Raw genomic sequence first — 27,222 nt, 5'->3', positions numbered from 1 at the left:
ATTCATGTTTCACGGGGGGGGGGGGGGGTGGGGCGCCAAACTAATTCTTAGATGCCCATCTTTTGGATCATTTGGATGTCCAAATTTTAAGGCAGAATATCTACATTTTTCAGCTCGTGTTTCGTGCTAGCATCAATTGCTTAGTTATAGATGACCAACCTGTTCATGATTATCAAAAGTGCTTAGAATGTTAAAATCTTAGTTCAGAATATCGATTTTTTTTTCAGAGGGTCGCGCTTCGCAATTGTTCTTAGAATGTCCAGGCTTGAGTCAGAATATTATTTAGATGGGTCGGAAATTGAATTGTCATTGATGTACATTTCAAGAAGCAAATTTATGATTACGATGTCTAAAAATTACACTGTATTACGGTTTTCTCTGTGACGCAGTGTATGTAATGGAATTACGGACATCGTGCTCATAATATGCTCCAGATGTGAATTGAGTTTTGACTTTTGCTACATAAGCAAACAAACAATGGTGAAATTTCGATTAATGAACTTATTTATGTCGGATATCACTTCAATACCCAACGTTACCAATTAGTAGCTCCATGATGGATCCACAATTGTGCGAATGGTGTCGTCACGACATAAAATCACATGAACTTCCACTATGTAAAGCAGAGGAAATGATGCTTACACCTCGGTCACATTTGCTGCGGCCGCCGTAGATAATGACATTCTACGGCGAGTGGCAATTCTACAGTCGCCGCAGAATTTTCACGGCACTACTTTAGTCATATTTGCTTCATGGCGGCCGTACGGCGAGTCGAAAACAGCCGTTTTATTCAAATCAGCAGTATGTAGATGGTACAAAAAATGTTAAAACGGCTGTTTGCGACTCGCTGTACGCCCGCCACGCCGTAGAGCAAATGTGACTGAGGTATCATCCAGCAGATTATGCAGCAGAATGTTAGTCACCCCTTAATACATGTTATTCCCATGAAAACTGACGGAATCAGGGGTCGGTTGTTTTATTGAGCATTCCCCTCCCCATATTTTTTGCTCTTTTTTCGCGGCCTCGCCCATTTACCCAGTCAGACACTCACACACTCCGAAAACTTACTATGAAGTATTATAATAATAATTACTTCTTATTAAGCGCTTTTTCAAAAGTTACAAAGCGCTGTACAAATGACAAAACAAATACAATCGGTGAAAACTTAAAACAAAACTACACAAAATGAAACACTACTTGCAATATATTAAACATGTTAAAACAAATGAGATTTAAGCATCTTCTTAAACACATCAATAGAAGAACATTGTCTAAGTTTATGGGGTAATCTATTCCAATATTTGGGGGCAAACACAGAAAATGACCTATCACCTACTGATTTGAATGTTCGGGGGATTTGAAGAGGGATTTGTGATGATGACCGAGTGTTATACATTGATTGGCGAACTGTTAGGAGGTCTGACAGGTATGATGGAGCTTGATCATTAAGACATTTGAATGTGATAGTCAGAGACTTATGCTCAATTCGATTTTTTACTTTCAACCAGTGTAATTCTCTTATCAGGGGGGTTGTCTGTGTATATGATGGTTGACAGTAAATGACCCTAGCTGCTTTATTTTGTAATTTCTGAAGACGATCTAGGTTCTGAGAGGTGACACCATTATAAAGAGAATTACAATAATCTAATCTAGATGTAACCAGCGACCTAACAGCAGTATGACATGTATCATTATCAATAAACTTTCTGATTCTATTAATATTTCGAAGGTGGTAGTTAACTGACTTAGACACACTAGTAACTTGATCTGACATTGTCATATGTTTATCTAGAACACAACCAAGAATACGAATAGAGTCTGATGGAGATAAGGTATGTTCATCAATGCTCAAAGAGACGTTTTGAAGAGTACGATAATGCATTGATGACGAAAAAATGATGAAGTCCGTTTTCTCACGGTTAAGGTGAAGTTTATTGATTTGCAACCAATTTTGGATATCCTTCAAACAATCAGATAGTCGGCTGAGAGTCACATCTGCCTCATTTATGTTGAATTCTTCATACACTTGTATATCGTCAGCATACATTTGGTACTGAAACCCATGCTCTTCAATTATATTTTTAATAGGTTGTAGATATAAAGTAAAACATTTAGGACCGATCACTGATCCTTGTGGGATACCAAATTTCAAGTCCTCAACATTTGACTGAGCACCATTTACTCTAACATGGTACTTTCTACTTTGGAGATAGGATGAGAACCAGTGTAGTGCACAACCTGTGATGCCAAATGACTCCTCTAAGCGCTTTAGGAGGATTCCCTTATCAACCGTATCGAATGCAGCTGATAGGTCAAGACTTATGAGAGCAACTGAATTTTGATGATCAAGTGAAGTACATATGTAGTTCTGGAGACGAAGAAGAGCAGTTTCTGTACTATAACCAGCTCGATACGCTGACTGCATTGGATCAGATAGTCCATTTGATTCAATGTGCTTAGTGAGTTGGGCCGAAACAGCAGACTCGATCAGCTTCCCATAGTAGCGAATGTTTGACACTGGCCGGTAGTTTTGTAATTTATCTTTGTCAAGTGATGGTTTTTTTAAAACTGGCGTAATGACAGCTGAGCCAAGAGCTGCTGGAAATGTCCCTGTTGACAGCGAAGCATTAATGAGTTCAGTCAGAGTGGGGAGGAATGATGAAATGTGACGTTTCAAAAGCCATGTCGGTAGAGGATCTGCAGGGCTCGATTTGGATGACGATCTCTTTATTAATTTTAAGACTTCTTCATCAGTTAAAGTGCAAAACTGTGATAGTTCACAAGGGGGATCTGGTCCTGATGCAAAATTATTATAGATGGAGATATTTCATTCGATGAAGAACGCACTATATACCGCAAATTGGTTTCATTAACCTTTAATATTTTTTGCTTTTTTCATCAAAATACATATCAATATCTATTAAAATACAACCATAATGACATACACGAAACATTAAGTTGAATGTAGCGAAAAATTGTACAGTCACATCTCAAAAATTTATCTTAGAAAGATAATCATAATAAAGATAATCATTAGAAAGATAATCATAATATATTGGATGGCTAAGAATGGAATACCAGACATATTCCAAGAGTTTGGGAAAATATTCCACGAATCACAGATCAGTGGAATATTCCTGGTATTCCGTGAAATAAGGTCCTCCAAGATAATAATTATCATTTATATGACGCCTAGATAGATCCTTGTCATTATTTCTTTTTGATTGGTAGTTTGATATCGATCATTCAGCCCATTTGGGAACACCATGGGCACCGCAAGTAAAACAACCCGTGTTTGCATGCAGCGCGTATGTGGTATGTATCAATAAACAGAGCGAGCTCGCACTGCATGATCATATTCTGCATCGAGATTGATACATTATATGAAAAAGAATCTGTTTTTAGGTGCCTTATAAACCAAATAATGAATGTCGTGAGGGGCAGAATACTTAATTCGGTGAAAGTTGAAATGAATGAATCATTTATCTTACTCAGCGATTTTTCTTTGGAACAACTTACCATTTAATTTGAAACAGTCAAAAATCTCTATCAATTTTTTAAACGAAACTGAAAGTGCATCTTTTTAAATTTCAAGTTTTATTATTGCCCTTTAACTTTTTATGTCTATCTACTTTATTTTATTTATATGTATTGCTTTGTGTGTAATTTGTTAATTAGTATCATGTTTCCGTACGCTTCCTACTCTATTTTTTGTTACGATATGAGTTAAGTTAATTAAAATATTTCTTTATATATTTCATATGTATTTAAATGTTTTTATACTTGTTTTTATCATGTATTCCAGGGCCCCATGGGAGACCGGTTTATTGCTGAGTGGGCTACCCTGGTTAAATACATTGAAATAAATAAATAAATACATTCAAAATGGATCATTTCATCTTTCACCTCATGAAGTATTCTGCCTCACACGAATGAAAATAACATTCATTATGACTTGTGTATACTATCGCACCCCCCAATTTGACTGAACAAGTCATTTCACTTGCCACCGGGCATCTTCGCTTCGTAAGATCAAATTTGATTGAATCAAATTTTACCGCTTTGGTCTCAGCGTGCGAAACGTGACTTTTTATTTAGCTGCTAAAATGTACTGTAGGCCTATAGGTAATACTTAAAATATTGAGTTGCTTTAAAGAAGATACCACATATTTCGCGAAGTGGTGCATATTTCCGGAGTTCGACGAGTCTAGTGAGAGGAATATAATTATGTGTATATAACCTTTTATCTTTTTTGCGCTTCGGGCAAAATATAATCCCTTGGGAAAAATATAACTCCGTCGGGGAAACGAAGTGTTATATTCAAACTCTTTGTAGGCAATATCTGTATAATATATAAATCAATAATGAAATAACTAACATCTGTACCAAAAATATAGGACAATCTACGATCAAGCTGGAGAGGTAATCTCTATTCTTGAGTCTTGTACGAGAAAGGACCCTTTGACATTCTGGACATTAAGAAGGCCACGCCCATGGCGAGTATTCCACCAAATACGAACATGCCTATTCCCATGCCGACTAGAGCACCTAGGAAATGAAAACATATACATTTGATGTTAAACCATCTGCTTAAACATGTAAAACATATTGTCATGATCATGATTAGATTTTCCCCGTGCAATTCAACATACCAGCTAAATCCTATCACGTAAGAGTTGGATCGTCTTCAGGCTCATTTGGTAATTATTTATGATTGTCTTTAGTGCACAATGTTCTCCCAAAATGTAAACATATTTATTTGTTCTTCTTTACTTGGTTGGTATACTAATCGGGGATCATGAAATCGGAGTGGCTAACAACCAACATAGCATGGCAAGCCGTTGAGTCCTCTAACATGCACATGTTCACTATTTAACATGCAAACAATTCTCAATTCCTGCAACGTTATGAGTACCATATTTATTGAGGAACATTTTTCTCAAAACATCATGTTGTATTTTGTATTTCCTGTCAATAAAATATAATACCTCACTTGGTCGCTACACTCCCTCGTTTGTAACATAACTTTTCGGGGGAGTTTATGATTTCACAGACACCCCTTCTTTTTTTTTAATATAGAATAATGCTGTACTCGTTCGGTCGCTACGATCACTTGCAATAGGAAACTTAAGCAGGGGGTGAATGACCTCGACCTGTCAGCCTCCTTAATCGAAAAAAAAAAATTCCGAGGCTATTCCTATGCAATTACACTACAGTGCTTATTTATGCATTAACTTTCACCTGACACAATTTTGTTTACACTAATTCAACATTTTATCTCATAAGAATATATGAAAATGTTGATAATACACCAAGAAAACGGCATATTTTGTTGTTGGTTCCAAAGACCAAATACTCTTCGTTAGATCAGCGTCAGGTTTTCGATTGGAAAAGTTAATAGCTTTACGGTGATAGATTTCTTCGAACAAGATTTGTATGATTTATACAACGGGACACAACCATATTGGGGAATTTTAGGATTTCAAATTTTCCGGGGAAAAGGGGTTCGTGTTGCGATTGAATTACTTAAATAACATAGAAAATAATTTGACAAGCGTAAGACCTTAGACAACATTTTCTTGTTTTACTGCAAAAACATAAAGCAAAACAGGTATTTTTCGTCTAAAGTAATTCCATTGGAGGCTCATCTGGACGCCCCCTCCCCACTTCATCTCTCCACAAGGATCCGCTTAACTAATCACCAGCAAATCCTATTCAGGGTTCTTTGTACACAATAATACATAACGATTTTATGTAACGATTTTATGTAACCACAGTGAAGGCTAATTTCATGAGCCGTTTTGAGAAGTAAATTACTCGTAAAATCAGGACAAAAATATTTTATCTTCCTTACCGACAGTGAATCCTCCCGATGTTTCAGCTGGAACAAAATCGGCTCGAAGACTTTGTCTTGCAACGGGAAGATCAACTTGCTAAAAATGAAATTTGGCAAATTCGTTTTAAAACATATTCTAGTTCTTACAATGCCGAAACAGTTCTATACATTTTAAAAAGTAGTAATCAAGTAAACGTCGAAAGCGACAAAAATACAATTTTAACCACACACAACCATGATATGGATGTAACCAGATTTCTATTGAAATTTCGTCAGTTTAATCGGCAAGATTTCTTTGTGAAGGTAGTCATTTGCATATCTCACATGCCAAAGTGGATTCTTCATTGATATTTTAATTTACTCGAGGTTTTTTTAATGAATTTATGAAAATGCAATCTGCGTGGGCTTGCTTACGTGTTTTTCGTTTACAACAAGCCTCTGCATGTTACAGTTCAAATAGTTTTTGAGTAGTATTTTAAAACGTACCATTTGTTCCTACCTATAAATTACTAACCCCGATTCATGTTTTTCATATATTTGAATTGATTTTTTTTCTTCAAATATCATCCAATATAATCAGATGCAAAGTCACTTCTCGAGGGATCATCTTGCGAAAGGTTACTCCATGTATCCCCGGTAATGTAAATTCGAGTCGTGGTAATGGGCAATAACTTTTACAGCTTGGGTTTGAAATAAAGCTTATTTCTACCATAATCACCATAGATCTACAACAAGTAAAGTTTTGAAATACACGTAAACCTAATGGGAATGATGAATTAAAATGAATGAAAATCAAAATGCTGAAATCATCAACACAGCACATGTGTGGATCTCGGAGGAAAATATTCTTCCATTAACTGAATGCCATGCTTATTTTTGAGCAATCAAACCTTTTCTTTCAAAATCATTATGAGGAAAGAAGAAGGTATTCCTGCTGTCTTACTAGATGGTATGCTGGCATATGGAAGTAAAACTGCATTTTAAAAAAGGTCATCTTGGATTCTGAAAATCGATTCATCATTAAGATTTGTTGTCACAATAATACATGGTTCATAACAAACAAACAGTTTTAAAATTGTAGTACATTGGGTCTTCTGTTGTAAAGGCTTTCGTTCCCTTCTCGAATATTTTCGGAATGTTAAAAATATTCGAGAAGGGAACAAGAGATCACTTCGATCAAGGTATATTGACCTCAAGTTGGTTGCCAATAAAGATCGACCAGGAGAAAAAAATCCTGATCGTGTTTGATCGAATAGTTCAGGGCCCTATTTCAATAAAAAAAAAAGAACCGGGAAAAGGAAACTGCTATGAAAGCAAATCTTGCTGGAATATCTTTTTTCATTGGAAGAACCAATATAAAAACCAGAATTTTCACTGTTGCGGTTGACATTTCAGCAAGACTTGCTACCATGACAACTTTTTTTATGAAATGGGGCCCTTATATACAGAAACGATCTTGGTGGATGGGTGGAGTAGCGTACCTGTCCTTCACTCCTGAATGTGATCATCAAGCCCTCATTTATGGATTTGTCAAGTCTTTCATGAGACTCTTCGAGCGTGATTTGCTGCGTTATGTTCCAGACGTCTCCCTCTACTGGAGGTATTCCAAGAAGTTTGAAGTATATCGTCATCATTCCCCCATTGCCTTCAATGGCCTGGGGAAAAAAGAGAAGTAGAGAGGGTGTGTGTGTGTGTGTGTGTGTGTGTGTGAGAGAGAGAGAGAGGGGGGGAGGGGAAGGAGCAAGCAAAGCATGCGAGAGAGAATTAGAGGGGGAGAGAGAGATAGAGGGGTGTGGTATTTCTACAGTGTCAACTGGACAAAGTGGATATTGGACCAATTGGAAAAAAAATACAATTAGACTAAATGATAATAAACAAAACGGCTATTAGACGAGATGGTAATAAGACGAAATGGTTATTGGACTATGTTGATAGTTGACTAACTAATGGTAAACGAAATGATATCAGACCATGCGATAGTGGGGAAAAAGGCAGTAGACGAAATGGCAATAAAACCGATGAATATCCATACAAAGAGTAATCCTGATTTCCAAATCACTTAATTCTCTTTCTCGTGTCTCAAAATACTTAGTGAAAGCATATTTTATATCTTATCTGTAGCTCGAGTCCTGAAGAAAATACCGCTGTGACATTATGCGTTGCGACATGTGACATTATGCGTTGACAATTTGCTGCGACATTATGCGTTGCGACATGTGACGTTATGCGTAAGAAAAACTACGACATTATGCGTTGACTGCGACATTATGCGTCGGACGCTCTTGGCATAATGTCGCAATCTGCGACATTATGCGTTGGTGCGACATTATCGGTTGTAACAGGGCCTACAACTAAACATTTAGCCTACCACCTCATACGGTGAATTATCGGATGGTCTAATACCACTTGGTCTACTTATCAGTTCGTCTTCACATAGTCTACACCCATTTCGTCTACAACCGGTACGTCTAATATCCAATTCGTCTAATTCTCACTTGGTCTAATATCCAATTCGTCTAATTCCCATTTGGCCCAATGACCAGTTGGACTAATTCTCATTTTTTCTTATATCCAATTCGTCTAATTCCTACTTGGTCTTATCTCCAACTCGTCTAATGAGCAGTTGGGCTAAAACCAATTAGTCTAATTTCCAGTTGGTCTAACATCACTTGGTCTAATTTCCACTTTGGCTAATTTCCACTTGATCTAATTTTCATTTCGTCTAATTGCCATACGGTCTAGTGACCATTTGGTCTAATTTACACTTGGTCTAAATTCCATTTAGTCTAATCTCCAATTGGTTTAATATCCAGTTGGTCTAATGACCTCTTGATTTAATAGCCAAATGGTATATTGACCAGTTGGGTTAATCGTCGATTGGTCTAATTTTCATTTGTCTAATTGTCATATGGTCTCATGTTCGTTTGGTTTCCTCTTAATTTATTTTTCGCTTGTTCTTATTCTTTATTCCTTGTCAACCCCCTCTCATTTCTCATTTACATTTAAGTAAATGGATAGGCGTAATATAAGGCCTAGAGCAGACAATAAGTAATATTAAATTTCTACAGTGTACAGGAAAAATGAAAAAGAAAAATACAAATAACTTGACTAAACTTTATGTACGATAACCTAATGGGTATAGCGCAACAAACTATTATACTAAATGGAAATTAGACAAATTGGAAATTAGATCAAATGGCATGTAGACGAAATGAATCTTATACTATCTGGAAATTAGATGAAGTGCAAATTTAGCTGAAGACAAAATTAGACCAAGTGGAAATTAGCCGATATGGAAATTACACACACTGCACTTCAGACCAACTGCAATATAGACCAAATGAATAATAGGCCAAGTGAGGATAAGAAGAACTGGTATTAGACCAACTAGTATTAGACTAACCGATAATTAGATGAACTAGTTTTAGACCAAATGCAATTAGACCAAGTGACTATAAAATACATTAGACGAAATGGCAATTAGACCAAATAAAAATTTGAACAAGCGAAGATAAGCCCAACTGGGCATTAGACCAAGTGGTCATTGGACTAATTGGCAATTAGACCAAGTGGTCATTAGACCAAACGAGAATTGGACTAAGTGGGTTTAGCCCGAATGTAATTAGCCCATCTGAAGATAAGACCAAGTGATATTATACCAACCGCCAGTAAACCCCTCATACTCGGCAAAAATAAATGATTATTCAATATCTTACTTTATTTTCATGTACAACCTGAGTATCGTTAAAAAACATAACATGTGGTTTTCTCATTACTAGCATTTAAATGTTCTAAATTGAATAAAGTACCCACCACTGGATTTGATATTCTGGAAGCAGTTACATTAGCTGCTTTAGCCAGGCTGTTAACCACTCCAAAATAGAAAGAATTTGTGCTGTTTTGAACATAAACATCAAATATGTCTGTTGATGAAAAAGAAACGCATATGATGAACTGTATGAAGTTATTCATAAACCTTTATTTGTAGATTTGAATGCAAGACAGACATACAGAAGAAGTAGGCTTACATAAATCAATAAATGTCAATTGCAGGGTGAGGCATACAAGTGAAGATTTTAAAAAAAGGAAGGGATGATAGAACGTAAGACGTACCTTTGGAAACAGCGCTATGGTTTGGTTCATATTCTCTCCAACACCACAGGATCAATTGTTTAATTTGGGCAAGATATTGTAAACTTTTTGACCTTTTTCATCCAATACCTATTATCAATTTAAAAAGCAAGTATATATAGGCCCTATTACAAATCGTGTATGATGTAAACATTCGAGGTCTCCAAGTCTTTATACTATTTATAGTCTTCAAATAGCCTCGTGTTTTGGCGTCAAGGGTTAATTATTTCAATATTTTTTAGTGTGATAAACAGTCGTCCGACTTACATTTATCCTCCATGTCTATAGCGAGCTCCTTGCTATCCTTGGCGTCATAGCAGAGACTGACATCAGTCATATATGGGTTGAACGCGTCGTAATTCAGGGCGAAGAAGTGCTGCGATACGCTTGATTTGATTGGCACAGGAATATTCCCCTTTTCCAAAGAAAGATAAAATAAATAAATTTTCAAATTCTGACAAAAAGATGGATAGACATCTGTTTTTACTCATTATTTACTTTTCTACATGAAAATAATGCAAATATCTTGGACTAGATTGGAGACCAATTAACCTGATAAAGATATAATTAAGTAGCCATGGAGTAAGTGATATACAATGTTGGAGAATGTTATGCAAATCAACAGAAGGAATTAGAACAGTCAACGTATTTGGCAAATTCTAGCCCATTCACAGAAACGGAAATAGTTCCCAAAGATTTCCCCAAAAATTGTAGGGGGTATGAACATACTCTATTGTCCTGTCTCCCCTTGTTACGACACCCTGTTCATCTTCCGGGTATTACCATGCATTTACGTTGGTAAGTGAATGAAAATTCATAAAAACCACGCGTTTTATTTCAAATGTCACTCTGCATGTTCATTTAAACAATAAGTCTCAATTACCTTTACAATGTAAGAAACGTCGAGCGCTACGGGGATATGGTTAACAGCATGATGGAATTTAGCTGCTGAGCTCCAACTTTCCTGTTGAAATACAAAGCAGGTATATACATATATTTTTAAATGTAGGCAAAATCTTTCCTCAGATATGGCGAAGTCACTATTACCATATTTATATAGTTTTCATTGAAAGACGGTCATGAACAATCACGATATTTAGAAGTAAATATTGCAAGATTTTTGGTATGTGTCATACCGTCTTTACCGGTCTGTAACGCAAGGGTTTATCACCTTCGTGAATGTGATTGTGACGTGCCTCAAGAGTATAATAGTAATGAATTTATTGTTGAGCATGGAATCTCATTGACAAGGAATCTGAACTTTGCACAGCGGCAACACTATCAAACTCATTCTAAAAAAAAGTCATTAACATGATCAGGATAAAATAGTGTCGTTTCTGTCCACAGCTCAAAAGTGAAGATGCAATATCTTCCGTGTAGGAAAATTTTGCATGTTACATGGCTTGGGTGTGTATGCTCGGTGTGCTTTCCACTTTGTTCAAAATCGTAGTCAATATAAGGATTCTATACCACTATAGCTGTCATAAAAAGGTGAAGATTTTCCAAAAAACAGTTTAGTCAATAAATCTCTCTCGTATGAACTCCTTTTCTTCTGCAGTTATCGCATTACCATGATCTGTTTTCAATTGTAAAGGATACAGAGGCGAGAGTATTCCTTTTGTTTAAACGAAATCAAGTGCTGAATGTAATTTTGTTTTAATTTTATATTAAAAATGTTGAAAGAGTTAACAAAGAATGCAGGGGCCGCGGAACGGTTTTCAAAGTGGGGGGGGGGGCTGAGCCAAAAGTGGGGGGGGGGGCTGACCATGCTAAAAATCACAATCATATGGTAATTTTTACGTTTTTGTACACGGTTTTGGAAAAAAGTGGGGGGGGGCTGAAGCCCCCCAGCCCCCCCCCCCCGGTTCCGCGGCCCCTGGAATGGGTAATTATTTTCCAACATTGATTAAATTAGCTGTAAATGGCATGATAAAACGATTGACTTCGGTAAAAGTTATGTTGTATCCTGTGATAAAGACGGGATAGAGACCTTTTTTCTTATTTTTACGATAAAGCTCAGCAGTTCAAATGTTTATCGTTTCTGTCGTAATAGGTCGAGTATGTGAGTGAGGGTGTTTTTGTAGATGTGTGTGTTGGTGAGTGTGGGGTGTGTTTGTAGATTAATATATATGTGTGTGTTTGTGAGATACGTGTTTTTATATTGACCGTGTAATTTCAATACGACTGATTACTTAAATGATTCAATTTTCTAAATATTGCTTGCAAATAAGCTACAGTCATTGTAATCAAGTTTGCGATCATTACTTATTAATATTGTCTGACAAACCTCTAACAGGTATTCAGGTTATCAACAAAAACCTTTTTTAAAAAGTAAGCATACAATTTAATATATTCATAAGTAGGTCTACTTAGAGGGCACCCGTGAGCTGTGCCCAAAAATATCATAAGCACTCTTAATACTGCCATTAATTATTTTGTTAGTTTTAGTTAGATACTGTGAAATGATTAACTTCGTAATCAATCGTGGGCATATATTAACCATTTTAATAAATCGTTAAACTCTTAAATTCCCTAAAATGAAAATTATACTTACATTTGCAAAGAAATATTCCAAGGTCATATTCGAGGTCATGCCTGGTCCGACTTCGATATCATTGATTTGGGCGATCCAAGATTCCACAGGAATTTGCCTTCTAGTAGACTGAAAATACAATGTTTGGGATGGTTGAATTCAAAAGAGGTAATTAAAAAAATCCAGGGACCCGTTCCAGAGAGACTTTCCGTACAACTATTTATCTTATCATAGTAGGTCCATGATCTTATAAAGTCACCAACTTTCTTGGAAACCTTGACTGTGATTGTCTTCTTAAGCATGTTATCATGGGGGTTGCGAAAATGGCAAAGTAGCAATTTGTAACAAAGCTGTGACTCTTAATGAAAAGAGCTGGGAGTAGGTGATTCCTTACAGGCTAGCGCCTACGGACATGATGTATGCATTATGCATAGTTATGTCGGTGATGGTGTCTGTTGTGTATAAATGAAGAAATGTAGATATGGAGTTTTAATCTCTGTAATCTATTGTGTACTGGTCGTGCTTTCTTAGTCACAATCATTCATGATCTTTCTGCAAATAAACTTGTATAACTGATACAAAATCACTTCACTTTGTACCTGAATAGTTGGAACAGCTTTCTTGTTGTTCATACGAAACAGATCTGTAGGGCATGATGTCATAGTACTTTTTATTTATATGTGTTTGTGTCTGTGGTGATGGTGATAATAACTATATCGTTTACAGATCATTATTTGTTCTACCTAGAGAGCTGGTATAGTGTACACGGCACCAGTGAGCGGGATACACCCCCATTAAAAATTCCTAAAGATCAAGTCCGCCCCAGAATTGTATCAATAAAGAAAGAAAAAATCATAAGCTGAAAATTTCATCCAAATCTGATGTAAAATAAGAAAGTTATGACATTTTAATCTTTCGCTTATTTTTCACAAAGCCGTTATATGCACATCTCAGTGGCATGCAAATGAGAGAGTCGATGATGTCCCTCACTATTCCTTTTATTTTTAATAATATTGTTTGAATTCTACAATATTTCAATATTTGCAGACTTGACAATAAGGACCAACTTGACAGAACCACAAAATCGTAAAACAATTGTAACAACACATGTTCAGGGAGGAATAAAACATTGTTTCACATGACAATGATAGGATAATTAGAATATGACGTCATCAGTTCCCTCATTTGCACACCGACCAGGATATGCATATAACTGTTTGTGAAATTATGCGAAAGTGTTAGGCTCGTTGAAATTTTTCTTTTTTTTATTTAAATCAACTTTTTTGTTGCGGTGGACTTGTTCTTTAATTTAGGGGACCACAGTACTGCGCTTACCTGACCCTCATAAACCCAATTGACTTTGCCAAGTTGAAGGAAGCTTGAAATTGATCTGAGGTAGACATGTTCTCCATCATCACTCCCAGCTTCACCAGTATAAACAGGGATAGGACCAACTGTACAAGAACTCTTGGCAATATCAATCTGAAAACTCAGTCCTGAATCAAATTTAAAATGGATGATATCGATAAGATTAGAAGACCTACACATGGGAAATAATATGATCCTCGAGCAAGATTGGAATCAATCAGAACGAAAAAAAATGAGAAACGATTAAATAGGAATTAAGTAGATAGCAATATATTAGGATGGAAAGGATTATTTTGTATCAACATAATAGGTGTAATGAAGTTGTATCAAAACTTGAGTAGGGCCTACATTGATAAATATTCACCGTGGCAACTGACAACCCGTCTCACCGATTCACAAATAAAACACATTTCATTGACGTATTATAAATCTTCTTAGGCCATCATAACTCTTTAATCTTAGGACATGCTTTAAAACAATTTTTGTCTAAATTAATTTTATTCCAAAAGAAGTCTAAAAACGAAAATTAATAATATTTACCAAGGTTATAGTCGTGAACTTCTTTCATGGGATCTTTGGGCTCGCCAACACCCCAAGGCTGGAACTGATAGGCTACTATGTTTGCTTTGTAGTTATAATATTCCTGTGGAGTGTAGAAGACAATCGTATTACTATATAATCAAGGGATATGATAACTTTATTGTACTTATCATGCTTATAGTATCAACTATTTGTATCTACAGTTGGATAATACCGGGGATGCAAGACTATTTCGTTTTAGTGTTATTTCATAGAATAGAATTGGAGACTGTTTTACGGACTCATCGGGTAAACTAAGGGTTCAAATTTTTTTTTCGAGAAAACGTGAAACGGTATGGATACCACAGAAACAGAAGTAGTTTGAATTGTTAGCTTACCTGAGAGGAAAGATTGGGGGAAAGATTGCCGTCTCCCCATGTCAGAATTTTGCTGAATTTTCCTCAACACAATTTTTCTAAGGGAAACCCCATCCCCCAAATAGCATTTACCTTTCACAATTTTTTTAAACGATTTTTACCACTGCTGTGGATATTTCGTGTACTGTACGTAGCAAGTTTTCATAAAATTCATGAAACGTAACTAAAAGTTACCTTTTGAACAAAGTGAGAGGATCAATGAGATGTAAGCCTACTAGTGTTGGCATGGATGATGAAGGGTGTGCGGAAACGTGTGTGAGTGAGATGGTTTGCGGGGTGCGTGTGCGTAAGAATGAATACGTACCCAAATAGTATAGATACGGTTTGCTGGTGCCGGTACTGCTAGCTCCACTCCAACATTGAAAACATCCATATCATATAGTTCAGGGAATGGTTGCTCACTTATTCGGTTCTCACACATATATCCCAAAGGGGGCTAAAATGGAAAACGATCACAAGACCTTTAAGAATTACTGCAGACTGACGGCTAATCACATCCATACATCATAACGTGAAGTTCAATCATCATCGCTTACCCATTTTGATTCTTTTTAAAACTTGTATTTATTACTCATTTATAATGATTACTTTCGTCAGTTAGGTAATTCGACCATATAGACATAGACACAACATATACACCCAAGTGCACAGCGTTTTTACATCGACTACTGAGTTAGACGAAAACGAGTAAAAATGTTGCTCGAAAAGCTTACTTTTTTGAAATACTATTTTCACTGACCTCGAATGCTCTCTCCTCGGCGACAGGGCCTGGTATGACTTCGAAGAAATCATAAATGTGATAGAAACTGTGTCTCGTGGGGAGTGGAATAGGTTCACCCCCAGGACCAGGAACATAGGTCTGACCTGAAAGATGATAAATCATAAATCAAATATCAATTTTCACACCTTATCTGATTGTAAATTTCTTTCATGAGGAATAAATATTTTAAGAAGATCGTTATTATCATCTCCACTAGATGGGTGTTTTTACAGTATTTCTTTTTAGAAACATTTTTTTTTCAAATGATAAGTATTCTGGAATGCAGCGCAAGCGAAAACATTTTGGGTATTTCAAAATTAAAATAGACTGACATGGTGCTAACTTTACAAACTTTGTGTGATATACCGTATATGAGAAATAAACATCAATCCTGAAATGATTGTAATAATATACTATGTGACGACTAACATCGAATAAACATCTAACGTATGTATTCGTAGATTAGGTTGTACGTGATAATGAAGGCTGATGGCATCTCACTATCGTTCTCTTGTAACGCGCGTTAACAGTAACATTGCATCTTCAGTGATCGGTCCATAATATGTTCAAAGTGACTTTTTAAACGATATACCTCCTTAACTATCACCTTCCGAAATGAAATCTTCCAATGCTATTAGACCTCACCCGTTCCATTCATGACTGCCCTGACTGGGATTTCTCCACCACCTCCTGCTGTCTTATGACTTGGGATTGAAAAGAAGTAGTCAAGAAGATAGGTCTGGTTCGTGCTCTCGATGTACATACAGTTCTGCCAGTGATTTGTTAGGATACCTCTCACATACTCTTGGCCGATGTACGTCTCATTATACTGGATACATCAAATGGATTCAAGAGATAATGAAGAAAAATGTTCATAATAATGATACAGAATACTGTATGATTCTGATGTTTTCAAGTGCCCAATCACCGAAAAGATCTATCCCACGGGAATCCAACCATGATTTGACCCAGGGGCGGCGGAACCGGGGGCAGAGGGGGCTCCCCCTAAAAAAAAATCCCCGTAAGTAAAAAGTGCCTTTTTCAAAAAATAGAAAATGCCCTTTTCTTCAAAATGAAATGTGCCTTTTTCAAATTGAAATACCCTTTTTTAAGTAAAACATAATCATGATAATACATTTCAGGTAAGAAAATCACATCGCGCGCTTCGCGCTTGCATCAATTATTGCATAGTAAGGTACTCGTCCATTTCATAATTACCAGAATGCTTATATTGTCCAGTTTTCAAGTTGGAAAATCAAAAATTCATATAACCATTCATAAGTCACTTAATGCAGTCCTTCATTGGTTACTTTTCTGGTCAGTATATTAAAAAATTCAGCTCGCCCTTTGCACTCGCCTTAATTCTTTAGTTAGATACACATCTTTTTCAAGATTACAAAAATCTGCTCGGAATGTTTAATTTTCATGTCTAATTACATGAAATGTCCAAAAGTTTGAGCTAACGATTCGCGCTTGCAACATCTCGCAAAGATGCCCCTGTAACATAAATTTACGCCGTAATTAACCAAAAGTGAATTTTACCACTTAAGATTGAAATTTTTCCAAACCGCTCGCTCTGACATGTCTGAGCCTAAATAGATGTATTTTCAATCAGAAACAGAAATTACTTCAAAATGGCTTTGCTCAACTTAATTACTACAAAAAAACACACAACTTATTCACGCAGATTATAATCTCATGGTTAAAACAAATCCGTTTTCACCAAAATCCCATTTTGACATATAGGTGCCCCCCTTTTTTTTGCTTTGCCCCCCTAACGAAAATACGTACCGCCGCCCCTGATACAACCATGGACTTTGGAGGACTGTAACATGTCTCCCGCAGTTTAAAAGCTAGTTGTTAACATTTTAAAAGTATATACCGCGACAACTCCCCCCTGCACCCTCTCGCACTTAACTGCTTAAGTAAAGTCCCACATGCTACTGTTCGGACGTTATATTGCGGGTGATATGTTAGGGGATTTGTCGTTGCTTGAATATCTGCGTGCCCCAAACAGGTCAACAAAGGTAACCACTTGACTTCTCGGCCCCCACACCAAAAAAAATACAACAGGCCCTTTTAGATGACCCTAACATAATGCCATCTCTCTCTTCGAAAGGCTGTAAATAACTGAAATGTCACAGAATATAATTTTAGAACAAGAAGTCATTTTGATAAGTGGAGAATTATAAGCATCAATTCAGCTAATTTTCTAAGGACCTTGAAAATGTTAAGCACCATATTCAGGGAATTAGATCAGGGCCCCATCTTACAAAGAGTTGCGATTGGTCCGATCAATCGCAAATATGGAAAGCCAGCAACATCAACATCAACATCTGAAATGCATGTTGGTTCAAAATATTTTCTAGATATGCTGTATATTCATGCACTCATCCTTTTTTTTTTCAAGTTCAGTGTGCTTTTCTTTGCTTACAAAAGACATTGAGTACAATTTCCTGCAAAAAAATATGACATTGATGGATTTCCATAGAGTAACGATTGATTGGATCAATCTTAACTCTTTGTAAGACGGGGCCCAGGATCGAAAAGAATTTAAAAAAAATAATGTCCGACCATATCATGCATATTGATACTGTATATAGATTTGTATTTATCTCAGTTTGGGTGTCAACAAATATATACATATAGACATAAGTTTAAAATCAACGATAACGTAATAACTTATCATACTTGTAACATAGATTTAATAATGATAGTTATATATGATGACCGGGGAGTTCATCCTTTTCAAAATGCAATATGCGATAGAGATAGCAAATGAGATTGAAATTTAAATATACAAGATCAAGAAAAAGTGTCGGTTACATAGTATCTAATTTATTTTTGTCTCTTCCCCCAGAATAGATATGATTTTGAATATGGTCAGTCACGAAAGATTAGCGAACAAAGTTACTTCACCTTTCCACCAAAAGTAAAGATATCATTAACCCCTCCGATATGAGGAGAGCCGTCTACAAGTTCGAATCCATAGAGATTGAAAGGCGTGGTAGACATATTTGCAACGACACATCTGTCACCTGAATAATTTTAAAACGGGAAATGTAGAAACAAAACAAAATATAATACTCTAGTACAGTGTTCATCATTCCCTGAGAAAATTAATGCTAATGTTAGTGGTCTAACGGTTTTAAATCAAAAACTCACTTGGGGTACATAATTTTAGTAAATGAAGTATTCGGAATTCCAAAGAGTGATTCTTAAAATTAAAACCTGAGCCCATTTTCAAACATTACAAATGCTATAATGATAATATACTCTATACAATCATCAGGCACCTCGGGATAGTTTTGAGAAAAGTTACAGAATATTATATTTAAGACTGATCATTCCTGAGGAGAATACTTGGATACACTGAGACGACACATTATATGTTTATTTGAGCCTAAATAATATTGACTGCAGTATATATATATATATATATATATATATATATATATATATATATATATATATATGTGTGTGTGTGTGAAGGGTAGAGTAGAATCAAGGATGAAGCAAAGTGTACACTATGTTGTAAAGCTTTCGGCCCTGGCCTTCTTCAGTTTTTATTTGCTAAACAAAACAAATAAAGCAAATCATAGAATAAGCAACAGAACAAACATAATGTAAATAATAGCAAATTAAAGCAAAAGCAAAACGAAACAATAAGAGAAATCATATGGTAATACACGGAATAACAAAGGATCATACTCAACAGAAATAAAAAGTAAGGTGAATTAGTACCTGACATGGGTCATAGCAAATTCTTCTGAATTAGGGTTGTGTTGTGTACCGTGCGTGTGTTATTTACAAAGTAAAACGTATTAAAAGCGAAGAGGGCGTACTCAGAAATTTGTGTGCATTTGAGCAGAACTAAGAACAATACAATGTGGAAAGGAGTGGCTTAACGTGGGACATGTAGTAAACAAGGTAAAAAATATATTACTCTTTATTCATATTTCGATATTTTTACAAAATGGCGTAGAAATACATGTATGAGATACATGGACGGCAAAATAAAATGTATATAATAATTCAAGTATACAAAAATACAAAAATTAAGGTCCAGACCAGATGAATGAAGGACAGACATCGAAAAAGGAATGAAGAGGAAGTGAAAGAAGAAGAAACAGAAGAAGAAGAAAAAGAAGAAGAAGAAGAAGAAGAAAAAAAAAAAGAAGTAAGAAGGAAAGATAGAAATAAATTGTTAAAGAAAGAAAGAGAGAAAGAAAGGAAAAAAGAAGAGAAAGAAGGAAGGTATAGGAAGGTGAGAGAAACATATATATATACATGTATATATAAAGACAAAACTAATTGAAATGGTTGTGTTTTACGGCTCGCATAATGTTCAACCTACCTCTAAAATGTGATTTCGCAGAAATCTAAGAGTTTTCATTGGGCGAAAAGTTTTGCAAGAATAGATGATTTTCTTTTCAAGGAATCCGATGTTATTTCAAAATTATGAGATAAACAAAATAAGGGAATTAAGAAGAAAATTAGAGCAAAATTAATACTTTTGTAGATATTAAATGCTTGAGTTCAAAGTGCACATGATAAATACTTTTACTTTCAAAATGGAATATGTGGATTTAGAACAGAAAATACTTTTTTATGATAAAATATTGTTGCTATGGTTAACATAAATATTCCAATCTCTCATTCCCCGAACGACATGACACAAAATGAAGATGATAATTTTTTTTCCGAATGCAGATCACTTCATATATCTCTTTACACTTCCAAAAGTTTCAAAATATCTAGGAAAGATTGACCTTTTCTTCACCTCGAAAATTTGAGAAATCTAGGATCATTCTGGTAGACAGAGTTTAACAACCATATACATTCACACAAACAGCAAACAAGCTTGTTTGCATTCAGGATTAGAATTTAGGGATTTGAGTAAGTTTTTATCATTTATTAGAATCGTTCAAGGAACAGATTTTCAAAGTCTATCGTGATATATGAAATCAGTCGTAACAGTTTTGTGGAACCCGGTGTTACTTCTCGAAAGTGCTAAAAATGCCCATTATAATGGAATAGAAAAATGTTGAATCCATTTTTGAAGGGGCTTGATTGATGTTATTTTGCATTTTCATTCAAGTTCATGGTTGAGGTTATATTTGTAAACTAGTGTTTTTGAAATTGTGTGTGTGGGGGGGGGGGGCTAACCATGCAAATACTTACAACCAGATGATAATTTTAACGTTTTGGTACAGATTAGTTTTAAGGTCAATAGATTGGTAAGTTTAAATAAGAAAACAGATTATCGCGTCCTTGGTTATGCTATATTTGTTGAAATGAGATCAGGCTCATATGAGCAAAGGTTACGTTAAACGTTTACTAATGATGCAAATACGAACGAAATAGCTTAAAGGGATGGTCCGGGCTGAACATATCTATATCTAAATAAATAGAGTCAAATTCACAGTGCAAAATGCTCAAAATTTCACCAAAATCTGATAACAAATAACGAAGTTATTGAATGTTAAAGTTTATAAATATTTTGCGAAAACAGTTATAAGCACATCGTCATGAATATTCATTAGATGGGCTGATGATGTCACATCCCCACTTTCTTTCTACTTAGGTTATTACATGAAATCATAAATATTTCATGTTTTCATACATTATGTAAATGATGTGTCTCCGTTATGATGAAATAAGTTGCGGCAATAAATAACTAATGCACTAAATCAGTTGTCGATTCAATTTTAGTTCTCGGTAGAACATTTTTGAATAAACCTAATTTCATATAAAATACAAAAGAACAAGTGGGGATATGACATCATCAGCCCACCTAATGAATATTCATGACGACATGCCTAGGACTGTTTCACCGGAATAATGCAAATCTTTAAAATTCAAGAACTTCGATATTTGTTCTCCGATTTTGATCAAATTTTCAGCATTTTGCTCTGTGAATTTTGAGATGAAATATCTTCAGCCTGGAACATCCCTTTATTCCAAATTTTGAGAATTTCGCACCCCCATACATGATGTCTCACAACAATGAAGGCGGAAGCCGTTGTGCCAAATTATCTCAGCATGTCCAAATCACGTCTATAACATATGCATACTATACATTAGGAATTACATTGGATCATCTAAATTGCTGAATTTCCGTGCTTTCTGAAACCATCCTGCATTGCATCTACCATCTAGTTTATGACTCTGTATTATTTCCGCAACAAGCGTAGCAAGCGATGGCAAATATCTGACATTAACAATAAGACAAAGACATCTGGCAAGATCTGCCGAATGTATTCTTTTCAAGCACGTTGTAACATCTTGGAGCGACACAAGGAGTATCTTGTCTTGAACTATAGACAGATTATGTGGCCTTCACTTCATTATCTTTATGACACCTGACTCCCAAAATACTAATGAATACTTACAAGTTTACATTTTATTAAATCAATTCCTTCGTTTCTTAATCAATGTATTTTGCTAAGTTTGGTTTATTGCCAATTACAACACTATTTTTAACTTATATATTTATTCATTCATTTATCCTTTAATAATCAGTGAATAAGTCGGCTTGGGGCGTGTATCTACCCCCTCAGTTGACAACCATGTAGAAATGTCGACAAAGTCCCGACATTCAGAGATGTTATTCTCTAACTATACCTCTCAACAATGTCTTAATTTCATTTTGACTCTGCAGGACAACGTGCGCCCCTATCCAGTTTTGTTATAAACTAATAAACGACGAATATGCCGCGTGCTGGTTTGCCCTTTTAACATTATTTCATGTCCTAATATTTTGGTTAAATTGGTGAATTTGATACTTGGACGTACCTATTGTGGTGATGGACTGTCCGGTATTGTAGTTGTAGGAAGTATGGGATTGAAACCCTCTTGACAGGGTATCTGATGCACCCCTGTTACCTGGCTGGTCGTAATATTCCTGCATTTCAAGTGAGTAATCCTTATTCTTGATGTTCGCTGAAAAATAAAGATGCCAAACAGCACATTCAGTTGGATAACGGTTGCAATGGTGATCATGATAAAGACAATGACGATGAATATAATAACAATAATAATAATAATAATAATCACAATAATGATAATGAAATAATAATTATAATAATAATAAATATGTCAATGATAATGATAATATTGGCATACTAATAAACAATATTGGTAATGATACAAACGACAGCAGTAATAATCATAATAATAATGATGAAAACAATGATAATTGTGAGAATACTATAAATACTACTGAATTAGTATCCTCACAATGATAGCATACAAGTGTATCATGTAGATAAAGATACCTTCTATCCTGAGACGGTACTGGGTGGGTAATTTAGGGAGGGGTGGGCCCTCTCCCGTAGGTGGTGCTGGGATGCAGACATTGGGATCTGGCTCTCCTGCCACGATGAAGATAGACACCGACAGGATGAAAGAAGCAATCAGAAATCCTCTAGGTAATTCCATCTTGGAAATGAACTAGAAGCAAGTCCCCTGTAAAGTAAATTTGAATTTTGTATTTTTCGACTATTTTCTTCCAAGAACAAAATATAGACCGATAAATAGATGAGAGTGGATCGGTAATCATCAGACTTCGTTTATAGATATTTTGGTTTCGGAAAGTGAACCCTTTGAAGCAATGCCGAATCAGTCACGTTTATATTCAGGAGGGAACGGCTGACGGGAATATTAAAAAGATAATTAAAAAAATGAAATTCCTGATCTTGCTGTATTTCATTACATATCTAAGCAACATCGTTCATGTGTACCCCGCTTTCACACGAGAGATGTTATTGTATCGACATATGACGCCAGACAAAGTGTAGACATTGTTGTCGTCAATTATATGTATCGAGTCAAATGACGTGAATATATAATAAGTTGGTTCGACCATAGAGCTATTAACAGCTCTTATTAATAGTTCCATGGTTCTACTGAGCATCATTGCTGTTGCAGTATTTTTTGCCGCTATCACACAGATCAACCATGCACTCTGAAATAAAATCAATATACTCCAAGAGTGAAACTGCAACGTTCGACTTTAAACTCAGATGAAGGGCTCATGTTATTAATATTAGAAATTAATTGATGCAGTGGACAAACTGTATATGTTCATTTGTCATCCTTACCAGATCTGCAGAAGATGTATCAGAAGAGTGCGGTGGTAAACAATTCACACCATTCACATTAGATCAAATGACCAACAAGACGTGTCCGTTCCCTCCCAGCTCTAGATCAAAACAAGATCTATTTGACATGATCACGAGAAAGCAATCATTGAGAAATCGTTTCTTTTAATAATCTAGACTAAAGGTCACCTCCATCGTGCCTTACTGGATAGATTGATATCCACCAAAAGCAAACAAAGATGCGAGGACCCAGGAATTACCAGATTATACACTTTGTGTCTTGGGACACAAGTCTTGACAATACGACAAGATTGTGCACGGTGTGCACGATAATAGCCTGACAATTTGAGAAAAAAGGGCATCGAAATCATGTTTGTTATAAAGAAAAGCATTTCGAACATCTTAACACTTCCCTTTCGTTATTGAAAAAAAAAACAGTCTATCTTACTTCCCCTTTCAATAAAGTATTTTCATACAAATATCTAGCTGTACATCTGTCTATCAATATGTGAAATATATATCAATAGGTTATATGGAACAAGATAATCATTTCTACGTAATTCCAAAGTGTCGTCTCTGACAAGAATGGAATTCAGTTCCTTTCATAAAATAATCCACTATATCCCTTGATCACACCATCTAAAATGTGTACTTTGTTATATAAAACACCAAATTATTGTTCTCCCGCTTTTTAATCACTGGCAATATGTTATAATTCCCCCGTAATAGCAATTACACCCCTTTGATGTTTGTCTAAACCAAAGGTTGGATCGGAGGGTAATTAATTGCCCAGTCGGTTATGTAATTAGATTGTTCAATAGTACGACAATTCAAAAGTACAAGGCTCATCTTATCTGCGACAGTAACATTAACTGTTACCCATTTTATGGGGAATGTTCATCGGCATTGATTAGAAGTACCACCCCACGTGCTTCCATCTACACGTGTCTACATAAAAGAATATAAGGATTATAAAGGTGAATGAATATACAATGCGATATCAATATTGATAACATATGCCTTACTATTTCAAGCTATGATTTAATTATTACTTTGTTTGTGGGTTTTTTGTAGCGACCATTTCCCTTATATTTTGTAGTCAATATTGGTTATGATACCTGAATCATAAAAATATTGTTTGGGGTAATACTACTGGTGCCACATTTCATGTGTGGGCATCTCGCCAGATTCTTATGATGTTCTGACAAACAAGTCAAGGAGCTTTGCCTGGGTATGTTGTAAATGCTCCTCAACCAATATTGGATCCAGTAACTCACTGCGTGAGCTAAACCTCTCAGAATCGAATCAGTTCTCATCCTTACATTATGACTGCAGTAATGATGACGAAACAGTTCCTTCTTCGATTCCTTTAATGTATAGTCCTACTTCACACCCTGTGAGAAACTGTCGACCACGATTTCAACCGTCAACAAGAAATCGTTAAGTAATGGTTGTCAGCTGTAATGATCTAAAAGGTATGGCCAAACAGTCTCGCTTTCACTCTATTATCGCACATCTCACTCCAGACTTCATCCTTTGGGTGTGAATCAAAACTAGATAGCAATATATCTTTTTACTCAATTTTCCAAGTAATTACTCTTTCTATCCTAAGGATAGAAATGTTCATGGAGCTGCAGTTTTATAGCTGACATCGATACACTAACTGTTACTGAATGTCCTGAATTTGACTTTGAATGTGAGATTCAATGGTGTAATGTTCAACTTGCTAATGCCAAACCACTTTACATTGGCAGCTTCTACTGCCCTTTCAAACAACAGTTAACAAGGCCTTGACCGCTTGCATCATTCATTGATCACGGCAAGGCACAGACGCACTCATCCTAACATCATACTCGGCGATGATTTCAATCTTCCTGGCATCAACTGGGACAACCAGATGATTACAAATCCCGCCAGTACTCCCAGCCACCAGAAGCTCTTGGATATTTCACTTAACAATTCTCTGTTTCAAGTAGTTAGGGAGATTACTCGTCCTGTTTCAAATAATATCCTCGATTTAGTAGTTACCTCAAGTCATGCCCTCGTAAAGAATGTGTCTATTCAGTCTGGTTTATGGATCACAATATTGTCAGCTAAATGCTTGCTGCAAATCACTGATAACTCTCTGCGTTTGATAATGTCACTTCTTGCTGATCAGAAGGAGGCAGTTGTCGTTGATTGATCAAAGTCGACTTGAAGATATGTAATATCTGGCGTGCCCCAGGGTTCCGTTATCGGGCCAACCCTATTTTTCTGTACATCAATTACATCTTAGATAAGTCAACGATGCGTCTATTCGCAGATGACGGTGTCATTTACCGTGAGATCAAGCATCATGACGACCGCCGAATTCTTTTAAATGACCTACAACAACTGTCTAGTTGGTCTACCAAATGGATTATGGACTTCAACATAAAAAAATGCGCAGTGTTGAATAGTACAATAAAACGCACCCCCATCATCCATCAGTACCATCTGACAAATAGTGTGATCCCTAGAGTTAACAACTACAAGTACTTGGGTGTCACAGTTTCTTTTGATGGAACAAACGTTGCCATCTCATTCAGCAGAAACCAAGACAAAGTCCTACTCTTGGTCTCCTGCGTAGCACTCTTTCCTCTTGTACAAGATATGTGAAGTCGAGAGCCTACACATCTTTGGTGCGCCCTCAACTGGGGTATGGCTGTGAGGCCTGGAATCCATATACAGTCACAGTCAAGAACCTGCTCGAACAAGTACACAAATAAGCGGCTCGCTTTGTTTACTATGACTACAGGATATCCACATCACCTACTACTCTTGTAATGTCACTGGAATGGAAAGCACTTCAAACACGCCGAATCCTTGCCCAATGTTCTCTCTTTCAGAAAATCCACTACCATCATGTCTCAGTTACTCATCCACCTATCGTCACCCCAGCAACATTTCCCACAAGACATTATCACAACTTGAAGTACATCATTCCTTAGGCCACAAAGACCCCTTCAAGTTCTTCTTCTATCCAAGAACGATAGGGAACTGGATCAACCTACCCAGCTCAGCTACAAACACCATAGGAATGTGCAGTTTCAAGGAGGCTGCTCTCCCTTCCATCAGAATGATGCAGCCTCCTGTTGGATCCCAAATGATTTAAAGTCAAAAGCTTGGTTTTTACTTGCACTCGGCATAGCATGTTCTACCATGTTTACTGTATATTACAAATTGCTACGTCTATCCATCACCATTTCTGCACTTTTGCATTTCTGCAGAGGATGTAAGACGGAAGAGAATCTTGCCATCCGTTGGAAAACGTTTTGTATCCGTTGTGAACTCTTTGCATACGTCTTTCATACGCTCTACAGTGCGTATCAATCCTGTAAAAGTATACATTTGTTATATCCCAAAGATTTTTCCACATTTTAACATTGGTACAGATCCATCTAAGCAAATGACGATATAACTGTCGAAAAATATTTCCGCTTGAGTGCGCACCACTGATTTTTGGAAAGTTAGTGAAAAATGATTTGCGCAGAACTTTGAAATAGTTATGCAAA

At 36.1% G+C, this 27,222-nt stretch overlaps 1 protein-coding gene across 2 annotated transcripts; it reads right to left on the bottom strand.

Moving 5' to 3' along the window:
- Nucleotides 1-1,197: 1,197 nt before the first annotated feature.
- Nucleotides 1,198-26,050, bottom strand: LOC129257090 (uncharacterized). 2 transcript variants are annotated; one of them, XM_054895343.2, is made up of 17 exons: nt 24,342-24,402; nt 23,690-24,026; nt 22,865-23,054; nt 22,383-22,529; nt 18,504-18,622; nt 16,230-16,413; nt 15,564-15,688; nt 15,129-15,260; nt 14,409-14,511; nt 13,836-13,996; nt 12,522-12,629; nt 10,851-10,931; nt 10,235-10,382; nt 9,650-9,759; nt 7,318-7,491; nt 5,855-5,933; nt 1,198-4,548 (listed from the first exon to the last, which is right to left on the bottom strand). In XM_054895343.2, exons 3-17 carry the CDS (start codon nt 23,025-23,027, stop codon nt 4,430-4,432), a joined length of 1,953 nt encoding a protein of 650 aa, XP_054751318.2. In that variant the 5' UTR covers nt 23,028-23,054; nt 23,690-24,026; nt 24,342-24,402; the 3' UTR covers nt 1,198-4,429. The 2 variants fall into 2 exon arrangements, with proteins under 2 accessions (XP_054751318.2, XP_063953325.1); XM_064097255.1 differs by lacking the exons at nt 23,690-24,026; nt 24,342-24,402 and adding an exon at nt 25,718-26,050.
- Between the last annotated feature and the right edge of the window lie 1,172 nt (nt 26,051-27,222).

This window comes from Lytechinus pictus, chromosome 3 (assembly GCF_037042905.1).
Source record: "Lytechinus pictus isolate F3 Inbred chromosome 3, Lp3.0, whole genome shotgun sequence".
NCBI lineage: Eukaryota > Metazoa > Echinodermata > Echinoidea > Temnopleuroida > Toxopneustidae > Lytechinus > Lytechinus pictus.
The sequence above is the reverse complement of the archived record's forward strand: the minus strand, read 5'-3'. Positions and strand labels throughout refer to the sequence as shown.